The sequence below is a fragment of the Musa acuminata genome, chromosome BXJ1-4 (genome assembly GCF_036884655.1).
Source record: "Musa acuminata AAA Group cultivar baxijiao chromosome BXJ1-4, Cavendish_Baxijiao_AAA, whole genome shotgun sequence".
NCBI classification, from domain to species: domain Eukaryota; kingdom Viridiplantae; phylum Streptophyta; class Magnoliopsida; order Zingiberales; family Musaceae; genus Musa; species Musa acuminata.
In genome coordinates, this window is record NC_088330.1 from 4,691,408 (window position 1) to 4,705,596 (window position 14,189).

The 14,189-nt window shown below is 37.2% G+C and overlaps 2 protein-coding genes across 4 annotated transcripts; both read right to left on the minus strand.

Annotated features, from left to right (window-relative positions):
* Window positions 1-1,148: 1,148 nt before the first annotated feature.
* On the minus strand, window positions 1,149-7,548 carry LOC135582065 (uncharacterized). 2 transcript variants are annotated; one of them, XM_065159290.1, is made up of 2 exons: window positions 5,786-7,548; window positions 1,149-1,593 (listed from the first exon to the last, which is right to left on the minus strand). In XM_065159290.1, exon 1 carries the CDS (start codon window positions 7,482-7,484, stop codon window positions 5,871-5,873), a length of 1,614 nt encoding a protein of 537 aa, XP_065015362.1. In that variant the 5' UTR covers window positions 7,485-7,548; the 3' UTR covers window positions 1,149-1,593; window positions 5,786-5,870. The 2 variants fall into 2 exon arrangements, with proteins under 2 accessions (XP_065015362.1, XP_065015357.1); XM_065159285.1 differs by having other exon boundaries at window positions 1,149-1,596.
* Window positions 7,549-8,995: 1,447 nt separating this feature from the next.
* LOC135672332 (uncharacterized) lies at window positions 8,996-13,290 on the minus strand. 2 transcript variants are annotated; one of them, XM_065180791.1, is made up of 6 exons: window positions 13,222-13,290; window positions 11,369-11,482; window positions 10,599-10,678; window positions 10,339-10,463; window positions 10,004-10,108; window positions 8,996-9,146 (listed from the first exon to the last, which is right to left on the minus strand). In XM_065180791.1, exons 1-5 carry the CDS (start codon window positions 13,272-13,274, stop codon window positions 10,037-10,039), a joined length of 444 nt encoding a protein of 147 aa, XP_065036863.1. In that variant the 5' UTR covers window positions 13,275-13,290; the 3' UTR covers window positions 8,996-9,146; window positions 10,004-10,036. The 2 variants fall into 2 exon arrangements, with proteins under 2 accessions (XP_065036863.1, XP_065036862.1); XM_065180790.1 differs by lacking the exon at window positions 8,996-9,146 and having other exon boundaries at window positions 9,844-10,108.
* Between the last annotated feature and the right edge of the window lie 899 nt (window positions 13,291-14,189).

Sequence of the window (14,189 nt, forward strand, 5' to 3'; positions counted from 1 at the left end):
AAGCCCAGAGGCTTTGTAGGATTCTCAGCAGCAAGCAGCAGCCTTGGCATATTACATCCACAGAATACATGTGGAAGCATACAGTGACAAATTAAGAGAGAGTGACAGTATTATGAAGTATGAACACAGAGATAAGAGGAAACAGTATTATGCTATAGATAAAAACTTAGAACTGAATAAAGAACTTATCTCATAGCATTCCAATTCTTACAAGGAACAATAGAACTCATGACATGATTTTAACAAGATATTCTATATAACTTGTCATGAGATAGATTTATATAGTCGACCTGAGAAAAGATATCCTTCTGGAAACCTCAACGTAAAAACAAGTTTTCAGACTGAAGGGTAGTTAAATGATTTTTCACGTTCAAATGACAAAGCTTACCAAAATATTTTGCAGCGCCTATTGCCAAAATAGTAGCTTCACTATTTAACTTCTTCATCTGTTCCTCGTTCCCGAACCCTCCAAGGGTTGATACAACTGCATTGCCCAAACCAACACTTCAATTCACCTTGAATGAAGAACAGAAACCAAAAGAAACAGCTGATGTTCTCTATATAACTAGAAAAACAGATTGCTCATAGGCTGATAGCATGATCGTAAGTTACCTGGATGTGGCACCAGCTCTGTAGATCTCAATCCACCAGTTGCATCTACAGCTGGATTAACTCTTGAAGCCATGGATTGACATCTCACATCTAGCTTTTTAGTTGTTGCTACTATAGAGTTCTAATGTGAAAATAGCATCTCACTGGTGGACAACAGATGCTTCCAAATTCCAGTTAATAGGTATGACATGGTCATTGCACTTCTGAAAGTTCAGATAACTTCTAAAGAAATGATGGATGGATGAAATGAAAGCAGAACAGAAGTTATGACTCCCAAGTTTTGGATCAAAATGCACCTTTTTAATAATAGTCGCTGTTTCACAACATAAATTGTTTTGCAACTAAATAAGCCATAGGACTGACATACTTCTTTTATGAGCAAAAATTATAAATTACAATCTACCAAGTTTCTCCGTATCAGATCCAAATAAATGTGACAGACAAGCTAATAACATAATAAACCAGCCTTACATTTCATCATGGAAGAATATGCAGTTCTATCTCTGGTTCCAGTGAATAAAGTTAACAAAAGTGAATACTTGGAAATGCTGGATATGCTTGTTACCAGGCAATTGAATACAGTTACCACACATGGGAATTACCAAAATGCAGCACTGAACATTTTCCACTGTAGTGATATCTGTTATACAGCAACTTGAGTATGTGAGAGCTCAACAGCTGCTGTAATGAACATGCAATGCCAAGCTCAGAAGAGAAAATGATCAATGTACCAATCTAACATATCCAAAGGGGCATACATGATTATAGAATATTCATGACTACAATTATGGTTTTTGGTAGAAGCATATTGCTGAGAGATGCACAATCTGAAGAGGGATGGTAAGACCAGTTCGCCAGGGTTACCGATCAGGAACCCTGTCTTGGACCTGGAGTGCTGAAATGGGATAGTCGAAGTCTTGGCATTTGCCCAAACCCGTGAATACCAGTCAGTACATACCATTCCAGGTGAAATTGAGGTCCCTGCTGAAAATAATATCACATCTTCACATATCGTGCAAAATACTTGTCTACAAATTTAGAAATCTATCAGGTCGGATGCATTAACTCATAGTTGTAAATTAACAAAGACTACAATCAGGCATGAGAAAAATGATTGACAAACAGAAGCACAGGGCCCCCACAAGAATCTTATTGTTGTTTGCCAAGTTACATGTACAGAAGTTAATAAAAACACACTAAAGATTGCTTTATACTTGAGAGGTCTGTACCCTGAAAGTATTTTTCTGTTCACCCCCAGCAACCTGGAACCTGATTGACTACATATTGCATTTGCTTGCGTTTCACGTCTGTAGGAATCCATAAATTGTGTGCCATAAGTCAACCATGAAGACAGGCCAGAATGACTATGGTTGCCTCAATCACCAACATTGTGAAACTAATTTTCAGTGACAAACCAATTACTCTATGCTTCACATAATTCTTTGGAGTCATGGCCATATTCATGGTAATCTTACTGCATTCCTGCTGACGCTGTGAAAATATAGAACACCATGCATCTAAGAAGTTGCATCGTAAATATGCTCATGTCTACCTACAAGACCTATGTTTAACTGTTCACAAGCATGCTTGACCATATTCTGTCCTTTTAAGCATGGTGAGACAAATATTCTCAACTGTCTGCACCACTAGATAAGTATTTATCAGTTAAAAGTGCAGCAAGCATCTCCCATTACTTAAGAATTTGCTATTCAAAAAGCTTTTCATTGATTTTGATATGGCTATCAGGAACTTCTCAATAGCTAAAGTTAGTGACTAGTGGAAAAGGTGGACAATTGAAGCAGGTGGCATTTCACAAGCAGAAGTTCCACATTGTCCCAGAAAATGACTTTTACTGTCCAAAACATGCCATAAACAAATAATCAAGTGTGATTATGAACAAGGTGTAAAAGAAAGACCTCTCACACACCAAATGTATTCAGAATACTGTGGAAGTTATGCATTCAAAATTATTAAAAACTGTGTTGTACATCCATGTAAGTCACTAGATTATGCCTCTCATAAACGGGCTTGGAAAAAAAATTGCGCATATACCTTACCCAAGATAAGACAACCATGTACAAGAAACCAATATTGTGTCACTCAAAGAAACAAGCATTTACTATTGCCAAGTTACATGTAAATGACTCAGCCATCGAAATCTTCCATCATATTAACATTCCTAAAATCCCAATTACAACACACTCAACACAGACAATATTTCCCATTGTTCTATTTTAGAACAACCACCTTAAGAACAAAGTTCAGCATAGCCCTGTTACTGATGGTACAGAATGAAAAATTGAAAAAGCATACATTCTATAGAGAAAGAATGAGAAATTTTAACAATCTGAATGTATATTAAGAGGAATACAAGGAGCTTCTACAACCATAGAATCAAAGGTAAAATCAAAAGCTGCCTTTAGTAATCGGAAAACATTTGAAAGCAACATAGATTCCTCATGTAGGCCAATATTTTAAATCACGAAAACATTTGAGAGGACAGGAAGGATCCAGAAGTAAATAACCTGGAAATAAATAGTGCTACATGGAATTGTTAGCTACTTTAATGTTCAGTAAGAGTACACAAATGACTGGGGCCTTTTAATTACTTCTTATTAGCATTTAAGGTCTATGTATCTATTAGTTCTTAAATAAACAATAACAGAAATTCAGTGAAGTCACCGACCACCCATTCGCTCGCCTAGGCGCCCAAGCGAACAAGGCCCGAGTACCCAACTCTTGGGCTAAGCAGGCATCTTTGCTCAGGCACGGCCCAGGAGCTCGCCTGGTTCAACTCAGGCTAGGTCGAGCCTAAGTCAAACTAAACTAACTTATCTGGTTCAATTAAACTAATTAACCATCGAGTTTGAGTCGAACCAAACACAAGACAACTAACTAGTTTGATTGAACCAGTTATCTGTCGCACAGTCATAGAAACCTCGAAACCCCATGCGCGAGAAACCTAACACAGAAAACCACTTTCTCGTTTCTGCACGACGACAATGTTCCTCCCATCGGCGAACGACAGCAGCAACCTTCTTCCCCAGCAGCGTTGTCCTCCAGTGGCAACGACAACATCTTCCTTCAGCGACATCATCTTCCTTCGACGGTAGTGGTGGCATCTTCCTCCGACAGTGACGATGATTGCTTCCCCTCCCTTCCGATATATCTCTCTCTTTCTCCTCCTCCTTCCCTCCTTCCTCCTACCTCTGTCCCGTTCACCACAACCCTCCTACGTTCACTGCAACCACCCGTTTCCCCCCTCCCGGACTCGTCGTAGGCCCCCTCCCTCTATGAACAACAGCTGCCTGTTGTAGTGAACAGCAGCTGCCTTCTTTGCTATAGTGAATCAGTAATAAAATGTTGATTATTATTGCTATTGCTGCAGTGATTAGTGCTACTTTTTAGTGTTTTGTATTGTCATTGCAGTTTAGAATCTTGAATCATGGCTATAGTATGCAGCGCTTCAGACGAATCATCAGTGCTACTTTTTAGTTTATTTTTATTAATCATGATATATAATTTTTAAATTATATTTGGGAGCATCTAGTTTCGCTCGAGCAAGCGCCTAGCGTTTTGAGCATTCTGGGTCCACACCTAGTGCTTTTGACTACCTTGTTTCACATAGAAGGTAATATCATTTTAGAGATATATCAAAAAGTAATGAACCGATTGGAAAATTCAAATTTAAGATCTATTAAAAGAAAGCCTCTGCACACTCTTGAGAAGACTCGTCTGAGGAATATCAAAAAAAAGCCTAAGCTTATGCACACATTTAACATACTCATTTAGACAAACTTTGCAAAATTGACCATTCCACAACAAAGAATTTTTTAAGCATAAGATTATTAGGATAAGAAAAGGAACATGGAAACCATACTTGACAATTTGGGAAAGAAGGAAAAAAACAAGTGTAAATGTTCCTAAACTGTTGCAATGAAAGTTGCCAAAAGCATGTTTGTAAGCAGCTAATGGGACCTAGACAAATAGTACAATCCATTGAGGGCCTCTGCCGGAAACAATACCACCACCACTACCATCACCACATAAAAAATGAAAGGAAAAAAACACTCACTGACCCACACAGAACCACAACAAAATAACAGATAAAATATAAACAATTGGCATAGATGTTAACTAATATGATCAGATATTCTTGTGTAACAAGCATATTTCAAAGTACTTGTCTGTTGCAATACAATAACCACATACATGCAAGTTGATAGGCTGTGCTAAATGTCAATATGACAGGATTTAGAAAATATGATTGAAAGTAACTTTCAGTGCTTTGAAATATGCTCATGGTATGGCAATATTTTAAATCCTTCAAAATCAAGTATTTTTTGCATAAAAATACACAAAGAAATCACCAGATATTAGCAAGAAAGTCAATTGAAGTTTTGTGCTCATACTACATTTAAGCAGCTAAGTTATTAGCAGACGCTTGTCCACGAGCAGGTTTGCAATATGGTTGAGGAAATTCCAGCATGAGCAAGCTCTGCAGAATATGAGTTGAAGTACCAATTGTTGCATAAGACAAAGCATCAGAAAATACAAACATCATTAGTAGTCTTCCAAACTTATTTTTTGGATTATATTAAGTGGGATCATTGACAATATGCTGCCCCATAGCTCATAAAACAAAACTGTTGCAGCACTGTCTCACAACTGACAAAAATGAGTCAAAAGGTGTTTGCTCCTCAATATGAATAATACACTAAATTATGCAAAATGTCATTCTGCATGCACAGAGGAAAAAGGATAGAAGATTTTACTTTGCAAGACAGTTCTTCATATGATTGCATAATCAGGTAATCTAAAAAATTTAATTTAAGTATAATCTTGCTTTGACCTGTAATTTACTTCATATTGAAAGTGAGAAATATGCCCAGATAATGGCATCAGTACATGACTACAAGTTGTTAACTGTATTAAAACAGTTGCATACTCACACCATGTAGCTGCAATTATTTTATTTGAGTTGTACTAGTAAATAGTGTACGAAGCAAAACAGCAAGCTAGAAAATTGCATAAGAGATTAACACTTAAAGAAGAACAAAGAAGAATGATTAAAGAACAGATTCCACCCATTCAGCTCCAAAAGAAACAAAAAAATCTACTGAAGGCCTATTAATAGACTAGCATGGTAGAACCAGGGGTGGTAGAAGAAAACCTCAATATGAGATCAGCAATGTTCCCATAGATCATATCAATGCTTGCAGCATTATACGGCCTAGAAGCAAGAAGCTGAGTAATCATCAACCACAACCAATTCTAAGCAAATCAGGAGGAAGGGAAGCAGGATCAAGCTCCCAGCAGTCTCTTGGCAGGTCTAATCCCTGGGCCTCTGAAAGTTTTCGAGCAGGTATTTGGTGTGAAAACAACCTCATATCATCTTTCTTGAGCCACTTAATAGCATGGCAACCGATTGCTTGCCTCTTAAATATTGTCTTGTAACCTACCACCTTCTCAAGATAAGCGATGCTCAACCCGTACATCTCACTGTGACTGGTGAGGCAGACAACGATATCGTAGTGCCTTCCATCCTCTCTTGCATTCTGCTCACCGTAGAGAGCCCATACAGAACCCTTATTAGGATAAATCCTATAAAGCTCCCTCGCAGCTCTCTCACAATTGACGTAATGGGAGAAGCAGTTCACAGAATCTATGTCAACCTTCCTCCCCACCTTGAACCGCCCACACGAAATATGCAACCCCGACTTTTCCCCGAGCACCATAGCCTCATCCCCATTGCACTGAATGTCTAACCAGCTCATTGTCATTCTGAATGGATTGAATGATATCACCTCATCTATTAGTCCATAATGCCGTGGCATTCCATCATCATCATCATATATAGCCCAAATCTGCCCCATTTTGAAGCTTTTCTCTGTCCTGTCCTTGTCGAAATCGTAGAAATCGGAGTCCTCCACTGCCATAAGGCTTATATCATTGTCTTCTTCCATTTTCACGGCAGCTAAAGCCTTCTCCCTCCCTCCGTTCCTACTCTTGTCCTTTCCCTTCGCCTTGATGAGCTCCATCTGTATCTCCGCCAAAGTCTTCTCCGCACTCGGCCGGGGCATCTTTGCAACGGGGGAAGGCGAAACCCTAGTTTTCCTCTTCTTATCCCCCACCAGCGCCGGAAACCGGGGAATCCTAGGCCTGGAACTGGACCTCGACCGAGTTACCCTAACCCTGGCCTCATCTTTCATCGCTCCGTTCTCATGAGCGGCGCTCGGCTTGTCTCCAGCAGGGACCTCAACGGCGAGGAAGCTCTTGCGGCAGCTAGGGCACACGAGTCGGTAACCGACGTACTTGCGATCGAACTCGTGGAGGAGGCGGCAGGTGGTGCAGGCGGTCCAGAAGGTGACGGGAGGGATCGGGGCCTCGCCCTCCGCAGAGGCGGCGGCCGATAGTGAGAGGCGGAGCCGGAGGTCCAAGTCGCGCTTGAGGGAGCGGTCGGAGAGGAAGCGAAAGGAGTCAGCGACGCGCTTGAAGGCGTCCTCGGCGGCGGGGAGGGGGTGGGCGGCGGCCTTGTCGGGGTGGAGCATGAGGGCGAGGGCCTTGTACTGCTTGCGGACGGCGGCCGGAGTGGAGAAGGGTGGGAGGCGGAGGACCTTGTAGTGGTCGGAGGGGTCGGCGCGGAGGACCTTGAGGGCGGTGACCATCTGGGTGACACCGTCGAGGTCGGGAGCGAGCCGGGCGGCGCGCTTCGCATACTTGAGGGCGGACTTGAGAGACGACGAGAGAAGCTTCTCCTCCGCCAGGGACTTGAGGCGGCGGGCCTCCGCTTCCGCGTCCTCCTCAGCGACAGGTTCTGAGGGCGGCTCCGCTGACAGTGGCGGCGGCGGAGGTTCGGACTCGGGTTCCATGGGATGGTTGGGTCGGAGGAAGCCTGCTTCGTTCTATCGAGCGCATTTACAGACTGCGGTGGACGGAGACTGATGGGCATCACATCGGACACATCTATTTGATGGACGGTTCTGCTTCTCCGTAATTATCTGAAGCCTTTATTATTATTCTAAAAACCATAAATTAATATCTTATTTTTAAAAATAATTTAAACTTTAACTTTATATATATATATATATATATATATATATATATATATATATATATATTCTCAGATGATATCTCTTTTCATAATTCTCAAATAGTCACCTCATTTTTTTTAATATTCCAAAAATATCCTTTAAAATTTTATCATATTTTTCTGCCCAAATCCAAAAAAATTTCGTCAACTGTTTACAATATTTTATGTTTTTTTTATCCATAAAATACTGTATAGTATTTAAAAATACTATATAATATTTTCAGAATAAAAGAACCGTATAATATTTTTGAACTAATAATGATGTCACAGTATTTTTGAAGCAAAAACACTGTAAACAATTGGTGAAAAAACCTTTTTAATTTAGAAAAAAAAATCCATAATAACTTTTGAGGGGTATTTTTAGAATTTTTGAAATAGTGAGCAACCGTTTGAGAATTATGAAAAGGGGTACCATCCCAATATATATATATATATATATATACATATATATACATACATACATATATGTATGTACATACATACATATATATGTAAGTTAACCTTGTTGAATAGAATTCAAATCTTAGCGATTGAGTCAGAATGGGATTTGAGCAACTAAAAAAATTTAATTTGTAACCCTAATTCCTCATTTAAATAGTGATCACTTATTTTATGTATAGCTCTTGTCATATTGGAGAATGATACTAAAGAAGAAAAAGAGAAAATTTGCATATAATTTTTTTACTTTTTATATTTACTTTTTTTATTTTATTAAGTGTTTTTTGTTACATTTGCTTTTGCTTCACCCATAAATAAATGTCGAGAATGATCTCCTTTCTTATATGATAGCCATCATATTATTAATTTTTCAAATTTATGATCCATTTATTAAAGGTTACAATAACATAGAATGAAGAAAGGGAAATTTTGAGTTCCGCAAACTTATGACATTTTGCATGCATCTTTCTCCAATTAAACATCATTTTCTATAAAAGTTTGCAAAAGAGGCCCTATGATTGATTACACATGTATCATACAACATTTATGAAATGCTGCTATATGTGCCCTTCTAAGATTGTAAAATGATATGAAAGTTTAATCAATATCAGTTGGGCATGGCTTATCTTTTTTTATTCCGTTAGTGTTTCCATGAATATGTTACATATACTTTATACAGATAATTCAGCTTTTACAGATGTTTATACAGATATCATTGTCAATCCTACATTAAATTATAACATTTTTCAGCACGGTCTCAAGCCCCAACAATAACAAAAGAACAAGTAAGTTTACAAGGTCAAGAAAAGGTGTCTGGGACAAAAAAAATTTAGGTTATTTAGAAAAAAAAATGTTCATTTTAGTGTTGGTGGTCAAGCTGAATTACAAAAACAAACCGACATGGCTCACATGCTGAATCGTTTCGCACCTCAAAAATTGATTCAACTGCATGGATTATGAGAGCTGTTGAGGGGGTGCTATGAATTAAATTAGGTTTCCATACCTCTTGCAAGAAAATACCAATGTCAGAAGCATATGGAGATGAAGTATAAAAGTAAAAAAAGGAGAAACAAGAATATGTGTCATATTTGGAGGGACCCTAATTTATAGTATGGGATCCTCTGATTCAGTGAATATTTTCTATCTTGATTCATGATAACATGAAGAATTTGATCAGTTTATTTTGCTATTGGCTAACAAGTCAGTATGCATGTGTCAAGTCTGACAAGACGATGAATATTAGCCAAATCATACAAGTAAATATTACTTTTCTAACATTTATTTTGCCCTTAGGCAAATCACATTAATACTCTCAAGTAATTCACTTCTCTTGCAAAATGGTTCACTAAAAGAAGAGCAAATTGATACTTTGGTATATTGAGTTTCTCTTTGGCCCTACTATGATCAAAGTGTCAACAATATATGTTTCTTGACAAAAGTAGCATGTAATAAAATGATCCAGGAAAGTTAAATGTGTGCTGATGTGGATTTGGAAGAAATCTGAAGCACAACTGTGAAAGATTGCATCTCCTAGAAAGCTAATATTTATATCAATCCATTTCTATTTTCTTGTATCGATGTCCCCTGTTGTAAAATAATCATGATTTAAGCCGTCAGTTGTATGAGATTCTAAACAAAATCAATGATCCTACATGATCCCAAAAGCATACAACTCAATCTTTTAGAAAAGTAAAAAGTTGGCAATACAGTTTTCCTTTAACTACATATGACAAAGGAAAAGAATATAATTTATTGTTGCAAAAGTGAATGCAAATTTCCCAGCAGACTTGAATAATTTGCTATTTATTGGTTTAGAATGCAAAGGGTATGAGATATTAAGAAAAGATCAACAAGAAGAACCTTGATCATGCCAGTAGGAGAGACATTGATCTTTCAGACATCAGTAGGAGGCTTTAACCTTGTCAGACGTCGGATTCTGCTCTTATCAGTGTTCTCCAGCAGCCCCTTCAGATAAGAAGCATGTTATAAAAAAGAAGAAATTGCAGATTTGGGGAGGGGAAGGCATCGTCTTTGGCTAAGATGATGACACAAAATATTAATGAGAAGGTGAAACTTGAAATTTCAAGTATGTGCAGGTTACTGATCCATCAGTTCATAAACTTGGAAGTTCAAGAACCATATGATTATTAGTTGTCATGAAAAAGGAGAAAAATTAGATGAGATTTTTTGTGTACCTTCCAAACTATTTCATCCAGACATAGGCAAATTTTTCCATACTTGTCAAGGAATAGGCGTTCCGTAGGAGGCTTACCACATGCATCCTTCACGGAGGAGGTTATCACATAGATAACTTCGGACACTTGAATCAGGTTAAACAAGAAAAATTAGTAAAAGTATGATTTTGTGATTTTACAGGCTAATAGTAATTTTCTCGTAAGTCAAAATACATTCATATCTAATTTACAATATTACAGTCATAAATATATGCACTTACAAGTTAATTCATCATACTCATCCTTGCCAACGACGTAAATTGAGACATCTCCAAGCATGGTATACACAATATAAACAGACCTGCAAATCGATAAGAGTTAACTCGAAAGATAAAAAGTGATGAAGATAAGCATGCTGGGAGAGTGTGTATGAGCTTTATCCTTATTCCTGAAAACAGTGATAGTTATCTTGTGTGCACAGCTAGATTTTAGTAAGGAGTGATGATTCACCACAAAGTAGCACAGTAAAAGCTTCAAAGTCATTAGCAAGTGATTAACATTTGACCTTTTTCAAGAGCAAGCATCTTCAAAGCTTCGATTTAGTGTCCCAAGAAAACAATAACATTGATGGCAACTCAATGTCCCAACCATTTGGGGTTGGTTTGTCCCAAGAAAACAACATTGAAGCCAACTATTAAATCAGTATCATCAAAGTTGGTTTGTCATCTTGATACATCACGCAAGTTTTCTTTAAGCCATCTAAAAATTATTTGCCGTTACAGAAGGGTAACCAATGACACTACTAGACAGATACATATTTGCATAGTTAAAAAGTGTAGTTTCTTCATCTCATAGTAGGAAGAAAAAGAAAGACTAATATGCAGTAAGATTTACTTAAGTTTTTTTTTATTTTAGAGAATATTCCTAGGTAAAAAGAAAATCCAAGCATAAGAGAAGGTATCTGACAAAGTACAGCAAGCAGATATATAAATTCACAAAATGCAGCCAACAATGTAGAACTCAAAGAAAGAACAATAGGTGATTTACATACTTGTGAGAAGCAACAAAAAGTTCTTCATTTTTAGCTCTTCTTAGATTATCTGCTCCTAGCTTTACTAGAAAAGATCGCCAATGGAGTCTCTCCTCTGTAGGAACTCCCTGAAAGCTGCATTGGAAGAAAATCAATGATAGAATCTTGCTACTTTGGAAATTTTGCATCATCATGATGCCAAGTAACAAGACCAGTAAATTTAATGATTGCTCTAGATAATAATAAATCAAAACAGTATAAAGCAAAAGAACAGCTATATTCCTAGAGTACTCTAGCAAACCATGGAACTTCATGAACTCATGCCATGTTCAGATCTGATGAAACATCTAGAACAGCATGACCATGGAGAAAGTTCAAAAGAAATAAAAGTTCAGTAATGTGATGACCTCTCTGATGACTACGTGATACACGAAGAATTGATAAGAGAGATGGCAAAGGTAGAAGAAATCTAACTTCACATCACCAGCAATACTAGTTGCCTTACCTCTGCCTTCACCTTTACTAATTGAGAGATCTTCTTTGTTAATTGATGATAGGGTAAGCAAACAATTTTATAACTATCTTCTTAACATATAGATCAGGTCAGCAAATGTGGATTCAAAAGTAACATCACAAACATGGATTTCAACACAGACACCACAGACATACACCAAACCTAGTTCCTGGGTTGTATGTAATTAATACTGGCTCTGCAATCTTCCTATTTAAGATGTAAATCAGAAGCATTATACCTTGTAGTAATTTGAAAGTGTAGAATAGAGATTAAACGAAAGCTCATCACTCTGAATTCAACCAAGTGCCAGTTTAAGACATTCCTATGGTAAAAATAAGGAAATTTTAGGAAAGGAAAAGACAATTTAAAATCAATCTACGAGCATAGTAGGATTTGATGATCCAAGGTACAAAATTTGCCAGATGAATTACACTCCTCTTCAGCAAGGGCTCTATATGATCTTGGATTTGAACAATAAATTTTCCATCATGAAACTTCTCTTCAAAATCTCGAGCAATTCAGTCAGAGCATGATTTATGGTTGGCCCATACATTTTATTTTTGCAAAAGACCTACCCTATAACATTATCTGTGTTAGAGTTCAATATAGATTGGGCCATCTCATAATAAGATAAAGATTTTAATCGAATGACTAGTAATCCCCAAAAGCTTAATCTATTAGGAAAGATCCAATTTACATTTCTTTCAAGGCACCAAAATTAATTCTTCGAAACGGAAAAGACAAGATTAAGATCAGTGCCATAAATTTTGTTTCTCGTGCAGTCTTATGGTCAAGAAGGTACAATAACAGATGCTTATATGCAGACAACAGGAACTCATGTGACAAGGTACTAAACAGGAAATCTGCATGACAGTGTGACTAATGACAATCTAAACTGAGCAATTCTTGCAATAAACGCAGTTGCAAATGAAATCCCTATGACATAGTAAAGCATCATAAGCCATCAAAGTAGCTCCTTTATCTCCAGGATGTTCTTTCTAAGCTTCGATCTTCAGTCTTATCTTCACATCTCGACCTCAATTTACCGGATAGCCCCAAAAATAATGGATCAGACTGCTTAAGCATCCTTTATTCTTCAAAAAAATGTGGCTTCTTGATCACGAATAACCGCTGAAAACTAAACATTTTTTTTATTCTACTGATAAAAAAAAACCGATACCCGATGTCTTTTCTGGTCTTCCCAGAAGCGAGAGCCCATGATCAACTCGCGAAGACTACTCGAAGAAAACGGAGACAGCTCACGCCCCGATCATCCATGAATCAAAAACCGAATCGGGCGCATGCAAGAAAGAGGGATTGAGATCTAATGTAGGGGCGGGGGAGGTCATCGAAGGGTTACCGTTCAACGAGGATGTTGCCCTCGGTGTTCGTGAAGAGAACCGCAAGCAGCATCCTTCCTCCCCTTCCTTTCTCTCCCCTTCGTCAGAGAGGTAGTTATATGTGGTTCGGATCCGAATTTAACGGTCGCAAGATCAGAGACGTTATCGGGTCGGATTTTTTTGGGTTTCGGAGTCTGTGCTACCCGCTTATCACCAAGAAAAAAAGAAAAAAGATTACACACACTCCTTAGGAGACGAAGAGTTTAAAGTTAATCGATTTTGATCATCAATCCGAGATGTTCTACATATTGTTAGACAATGTTGTTCTTATTCGACAATCAAATTAGTATTTATTCGAGATGAAAAATATAATAATTATGTAATAAAAAAGAGTTTTATTTGAAAAAAGTGATAATTTTTTTTTAAATAAATTATCTTTAATCATAAGTATGTGATTTATGATGATGAGTGTCATGACTCGAGGGCCTTATGGGTTAATTGATCTATCAATTTTGTTTAATCTAAATCATTGACCAAAATACTTAAGCTGGAGTTGATAATAGTATACTCATCAGACCCTTATAAGTCAATATTAATCTTGTTCATTTTCGATGTGGAACTAAGGGTGTTACAAGTATTTTCGATTGAGATTTCATAGTAACATGTTAGATAAGTTAACTATGCTCGATATGTCGCTAATTGAATTAACTCTTATTTGTCTTTGTATCATAAGAAAAAGAAAAAAAAAAGACTTGAATGGAAGGATTTGAATAAATGATAGATGAATTGAAATCCAAATCCATAATATGATGTTAAGTATAACATGAGAAACACACAATTATAATGAAATCAAACACCACTTAGCTTTATATATTATTTTTGTTATTTTGTATGTTCATAGATATCACATCATAAAAAATAATAATAATAATAATTAAAATACAACAAATAATCATCAAGTTATACATCATATATCAATTATCTTAAA

Excerpts from the sequence above, each read along its gene's own strand:
- LOC135582065 (XM_065159290.1), bottom strand. The coding sequence starts at position 7,484 with ATGGAACCCGAGTCCGAACCTCCGCCGCCGCCACTGTCAGCGGAGCCG.
- LOC135672332 (XM_065180791.1), bottom strand. The coding sequence starts at position 13,274 with ATGCTGCTTGCGGTTCTCTTCACGAACACCGAGGGCAACATCCTCGTT. Across the intron at positions 11,483-13,221 it reads GGCAACATCCTCGTTGAACG|CTTTCAGGGAGTTCCTACAG; the intron begins GTAACCCTTCGA and ends CTTCCAATGCAG. Across the intron at positions 10,109-10,338 it reads TGGATGAAATAGTTTGGAAG|GGGCTGCTGGAGAACACTGA; the intron begins GTACACAAAAAA and ends TCTTATCTGAAG.